The sequence below is a fragment of the Spinacia oleracea genome, chromosome 1 (assembly GCF_020520425.1).
Source record: "Spinacia oleracea cultivar Varoflay chromosome 1, BTI_SOV_V1, whole genome shotgun sequence".
Taxonomy (NCBI): Eukaryota; Viridiplantae; Streptophyta; class Magnoliopsida; order Caryophyllales; family Amaranthaceae; genus Spinacia; species Spinacia oleracea.
Window position 1 is genome coordinate 103,383,181 of NC_079487.1, and position 6,407 is coordinate 103,389,587.

At 35.6% G+C, this 6,407-nt stretch overlaps 1 protein-coding gene across 2 annotated transcripts; it reads left to right on the forward strand.

Annotated features, from left to right (window-relative positions):
* The first annotated feature begins 1,672 nt into the window (after positions 1-1,672).
* On the forward strand, positions 1,673-3,863 carry LOC110796301 (uncharacterized). 2 transcript variants are annotated; one of them, XM_056837959.1, is made up of 3 exons: positions 1,673-2,120; positions 3,253-3,545; positions 3,639-3,863. In XM_056837959.1, exons 2-3 carry the CDS (start codon positions 3,274-3,276, stop codon positions 3,799-3,801), a joined length of 435 nt encoding a protein of 144 aa, XP_056693937.1. In that variant the 5' UTR covers positions 1,673-2,120; positions 3,253-3,273; the 3' UTR covers positions 3,802-3,863. The 2 variants fall into 2 exon arrangements, with proteins under 2 accessions (XP_056693937.1, XP_021857049.2); XM_022001357.2 differs by having other exon boundaries at positions 1,675-2,120; positions 3,274-3,545.
* The last annotated feature ends 2,544 nt before the right edge of the window (positions 3,864-6,407 follow it).

Genomic DNA, 6,407 nt, shown 5'->3' on the forward strand with positions numbered 1-6,407 from the left:
TTCCTTGGTATCATATACCGCTTGAGGTTCTTACTTCGGTAATAACTCAAAAAATGGAAGCTAGGCTACACTAATGGCCTACAAGTGGGAAATGAAGCATGGAAATGCTACATTAGTTGTAGGGTAATCTAGTTTGTTTTAAGTCCTTTCAAAGGCTGGAACTTAAATGGCTATTTTGTTCCATAATCAGCATACCTAAATTTCTGTTTTCAAACACAGAAAGACTCACATTCAAGAAAAACAAAAACAATGTTTGTTTGTTTATTTGAGTGAAATGGTCAATTACGGGTTGAGTCAATATGCTTGATTAAAACAACAACTCTTTAACAATAAAAACTTTACTAGGTTCAAATCAACCCCTTGATTTGAGTTCCACTAATCTTTGGCATTGTTGCTTAGACCATATCAACAAGTTAACATTCATAAGCTCTATTTTAATGGACTTTTGAAACAATGTTTGTTTGTTTGTTTGCTCGAAATAATGTCCTTTTGGAGATTCGTTTCCAAAATGACAAGTGGGAGAAAATAGACCTCGAAAGTCTTCGAGGCGAACAACAAACATAAACGGACATTCCGGAGGCTTTTCGAAGTGCTTCAGAAAATCCGAACTTATTCTGTAAGGACTTTACAAGTGGCTTTAAAGAATAGACATCTCTTAGAAGACTTTACAAGTGCTTCAAGGAGAACAGAATATTCAAAGGACTTTCAAGTGGCTATTGATATTCTATTGTTTGATGTTCTATACCCAAGTAGGCATAGAGTTCAAGTTACTGGAACTATGAGATTCTTCTATTAGATAGTAAAGAAACATAGAGTTCTGGTCAATGAAACTATGAGATTCTTCTATTAGATAGTGAAGAAACCTACAACTTGCAGTCAAACTATTATCATGTAGATTAATGAGTTTGTGACCTGTAAGAAAGCTATGACGAAACCTAGATTCCCTAAAATGGTTAGAGGCCATATATAGACTCAAATGTTTTAAATGGTTAGAGGCCATAAAACATACTCAATGTTTTGATGACAAAATTGAAATTTTGTTGATTTGCAAGAATAGTTTCACACCTATTGGTTGCAAGTTTGTTTTAAGGATAAAAACCATCAAACATGGAATTGTGCTCACACACAAAGCTAGATTAGTTGCTAAAGGCTACAAGCAAATTCATGGCGTGGATTGTGTTGAAACCTCATGCATAATCGTAATGCTTAAGTCTATAAATCAAGCAATGATTGCATATTGGTACATATGGCAATTGGATGACAAAACTTATTCCTCAATAAAATGTTGGAATAACTATGTACATGGTATGTCATGGGATTTGTGGATCCAAATAAATGCTTGAAAAGGAAAGCTAGCTTATGAAATCTAAGTACAGATTTAAGCAAGCAATTGGGAATTGGAATTGTATTTTAGTGAAGCTAATAAGTATTTTAGTTTCATAAAATGTACATAATTCTTATAGATATATAAGAAGTTTAGTGCACTACAAGAAAGCGCTTGATTACCGACCAAAATTACCGACCGCCACAAAAGTGGTTGGTAAAACTAAATTTATCGACCAAATTAAAAGCAGTCGGTAAATTACCGACCGACGATGAAGCGGTCGTTATTTTATAAATTTATCGACTGCTTTTTTAGCAGTCGACAAATTAGCGACTGCTTTTCCATGAGTTCCGACTAACTAATAGTCAGTAAAAATCCGATTAGTTCAAAAAAATATTTAAAATTTTACCAACCGCTTGTTTAATTATTCCGGCCGGTTTAGCGGTCGTTAAAATTATAAAAAAAAATTATAGCAACTACGACCAACTGAACTCCTCATTGTACATTGTAGAAAGAAAAAAGGAACGGAGCTTAGAATTGGGGAAAAGTCGACCACCGAATTGGGTGAAGCCAACAATCCTGACCGACGCCGCCAGCCCCAACCCCATCCCCACCGCCGCCAGCCCCAACCCACCGCCGCTGTCACTCTTCCTCGCGAGTCATCGGCCACCGATTTGGGCGAAGCCAACAGCCCTCGCCGAAGCCGCCAGCCCCACCCCCACGCCCACCGCCGCCAGCCCTACCCCACCGCAGCTGTCACTCTTTCTCGCGAGTCGTCGCACACCCAATTAACCAGGTAATCTTTGTTCCTTTTGATTTATTGATTTTGGTTCAATGTGTTCAAACCCTAACTTTTTAGAATCTGGTCTATTTGTAGATTTATGGCTTTGGGTAATTTGTATAATTTGATTATTTGTAAAAAGCTTAGAATGAAGATAGATAGGTAGAGTAGAATGTTAGAATGAACTTGTTTTGGTGAAAGAAGTTGTACAAGTTTGATTTTGCTTAATGTCATACAAGTTTGATGATTGTGTATAACTGCATGATTTTGCATAACCAAGGGTTAGTTTACTGTTAAAAAAGCTTTAATTCCTTAACTATTATCCCGCCAGTCTCTTGCTTGGAACATTGTTTTAGCTCAATATCTTCTTTCTTTAGGGGTTTTGGCTGCATGGTTGTGTGATCCAATACTTCCAAGTTAATTATTTGACATCGAGGCCAACTACATATACGGATATACCACTCCTTCCATTTCAAGTCACAAGAGTGAGTAAAACTATATACATACAAGTATTAATATATGGTTCATTAGTTGTTAAGTTGACAATCTAACACGGAACATACTCCTTATTTAACTTTACTGGTATGATAAAATAATTAACCTGTGTTATCTGTTAAAGCCCTAAACAATTTGAAAGTATGTTAATAAAACAATCCCAAACAATAACAATCATCCAAAAACATTCTCAAGTAAGTAAAAACACCTACGCTACGATTCGTTTAAACAAAGAAAAATGATTTTCCATGCAAAACATCTAAGAGAAAATAATTATGTCAAACAAGTATTCCAGCTGGTTTCAATCAAATAATACAACAAGTATTCCAGCTGGTTTCAATCAAATAATACAATAAAGAATGAAGTTGGTATTTTATCGATATGGATATTTTTCAACTCCTTTCTTTTGAATTTCCTACAAGAACTTACATCAATGCCCCGGGCTAGAGATAGAGAGATCTATCTAGTATCAACACATACACTATAACGCTTTAGAATGAACTTGTTTTGGTGAAAGAAGTTGTTTATAATTTCATTCTTTGTGTGCTTAATTGATGTATGCTTGTAGATCCTGGAGTTGTTGGTCTTAATTTGTCATGATATAATGATTTAATTTTCCAAACCCTAATTTTGTTGTTTATATCAAATGTAGTTGTTTGTTGTTTGTTATTAGATGTCATATCGAGGAGAAAATTCAACCATCCGCAATCGTTTAGGTGCACGTGGTGGTCGTGAAGGTGGCCTTGGAGGTGGCCATGGAAGTGGCCATGGAGGTGGTCGTGGAGGTGGCCTTGGAGCTGGTCCACGGGTCACCCAACACACACATGATACCTTTGATGATGATGAAACTCAAGGTCCAGACTCTCAAGAGTTGGTTCCTGATTCACAAGAATATGAAGAATCTGAGAATACTGGAGTGATTTGGATGGCACCGGGTGAACTTTGGTAAGACTTAGAGTTACATTTAAATTATTTTATCTCATGTAAGGAATTTGTAAACTAACATTACTTGTGTTTTTTCCTATTTCCCTATCTAAGGTTTGATCATAGTTCCATTTCCCGGGATATTACTAACGTCATCCAGCAATATTTCAAGAGTCCTTGGACGTGTTACACCCAAGTTGACAAGGATACAAAAGAGCATTGGTTCACCTTGTTCAAGGTTTATTCATTTTTATATCATTTAATGTATCACTTTTAATTTATCAACTTGTTATAATTGTAACATAACAAAAGATCCTTTCTTTTATTGTAAAACTTAATTGGTCCTATGTGTATCACACACATATCTCTCTATTGTGAAATAACATTCAAATGCTTAACTTAGGTTTGAAATTATTAATCAATGATGGACCAAGGCGAAACTTAGTACATACTGGGTATTAAGATCTATTTACAAAGATCTTATATTAATATTTTGGATTAAGTAATGGCATTTACTAAATCAAACACGAAAGACTCCATTGGAGATATTCGACCCATGTGAATAAATCTAAGTAATGAATGTTTGAACTATGTATAAGCATTTACTAAGTTAAACATCAAAGGATCTAAGTAAGATTCTTAACCTATATTATATGTCAAAGAATTTAGCTGGATTTAGTATCTACTGAAACTAGATGAGCTAAAGTTACATGAATAGAATTCAATTGGGAATTATTCTGCAAAAGAATTTATCATGTATGATATAATATGAGGATCGCCAAAAACGTATCGTATGACTTTAGGCATGACGAACATATATCAATCTCTATTGATCTAAGTGAAGATCAACTAGATTGAGATCAAGAATACTTATGGTACTTGAAAAGGTACATAGGAATAGTTCTTGATTCAAGGAAATAAAGATATGCTAAATATTGATGCTACATGCATAAACACTGGCAAAGGATCAAGCAAGACCCTTTGGAGTTAACCATTGATAAGGACGAGCTATAGAGCATCGTGTTTTGAAATGGCAACATGGATTGGAGACCATGAGTTGTTGCGTGGGATATTAAAATATTAATTTCTATGTTCTAAGATACAGCTGGAAAGTATTCCACATATCTGTGAACTGCTTGGATAAGTAATTCCAAACAAAGCATCACTAGCAACCTAAACAGTTGAAGTAAAAGTACTTATTGCCTAAGAAGCAATAAAAAAGAGTTGTTTATATTAATGAGTTCTTCATTGAACTTGGGAAGATCACATGTCTGCTGACTTGATGGTTCTTCATTGCAAAATGCGTAGAACCACTATCGAAGTAAGAAAGACTAGATTACAAAATAAACATACTCAAAAGATCTTATCATCTATCTCGAAGAACATTCGATGAAAAGGATATTAAGATTGGCAAAGCATGATAACTAAACCTATGCAACAAGTGAGAAACAACACTCACATTGTGGCACTGGAAATCAAGCATAGCTTTGAATTCCATGAACTGTTTTAAAGATGGGTTTGAGGCCCATGGTTGTAAAACATTGGGGTTGAACATTTATCATATATGAAATGTATTTTCATATTCCATTTAATCTTGGTTTAGTATTAAATGATGAGTCCCTTCAATTTGACAATATATTCAAGATAGACTGTCAGGACCAGTCCTGTGACTAAGAAATGTCTATCAAGTGAACTTGAATGTCAAAGGTTGAAAATGGTCCCTGGTCGGAGTTTTCTATAAAATTGGACGCATAGAAAACGTTAGATGACTAGAATGCAAGATGACTAGTAGTTCTGTTTCTTGAACTATGTGGACATGGCAATGTCAAAATCATTTGCATAGATACTTACTTTGGGAAGACTAGTATCAGACAGACCTATGAAACATTACTGTAAGAGATGAAAATCTGTCATAAGTAAATTTCATTAAAATTATTAGACACTAAATCCTCAATACCTGAGTGATTTGAGATTACTTGTTTGAGAACTGGTTGCTTTGACGTTGACCAACCGTCGCACCGTAAAAGGAGGCTATAAAGGCAACGCTCAGGTAATCACCTATCAAACGAAGTCTAATATCAAGATCGCAAGATTGGGATTGTCCTCCCATAAATCGGGATGAGATGCTTAAAAGTTGTACAAGGCCACTCGGAGAGCTAGAAACTGTGAAATGCATGGCCGTGCTCGGATGAATCATAGGCTATGATTATCTGTTTATTTGATCAGTTGAACTCTGAAACCGAGAAACACCTCTGGACATAATAAGGATGACAACTCTTACCTTATGTTCAAGAGCAAGCATCGAGCGACAAAGGAATTAGAAAATGCACACTCGTCCCTAAGGACAAGTGAGAGACTGAAGGAAATAATGCCCTTGTTCCAAGTATGCATTCAATGTTAAGTCTAATAAATGCGGTTCAATATTAATTAACAAGTTAATAATTCAGTGAGATCAAGTGAGCTGAATGCCTAGCTAGAGGCCGCTTCAGTTCAAGTGGAATTAATGATATTAATCCACAGCTTACTCTTGACTGAACCCGTAGGGTCACACAAATAGTACGTAAACGGATCAAGTATTTAATGGAATTAAATACTCTATCTATGGATATTCGGAATCGACGGATCTTGGTTTCAGTGGGAGCTGAGATCGTCACAAGCAAGTGAATACTCCGGAAACGATGATATTGCCGGAAACGGAAATATGGATCGTATCGGAAATATAAATATTATCCAAGTCATAGATGTTGCCGGAAACGGAAACATGGTACGTATCGGAAAATATTATCGGAAATGGAAATATTGCCGGAATCGGAAATATTGCCGGAAACGGAAATATTGTCAGAATCGGAAATATTATCGGAATCGGAAAATAGTTCCGGAAAG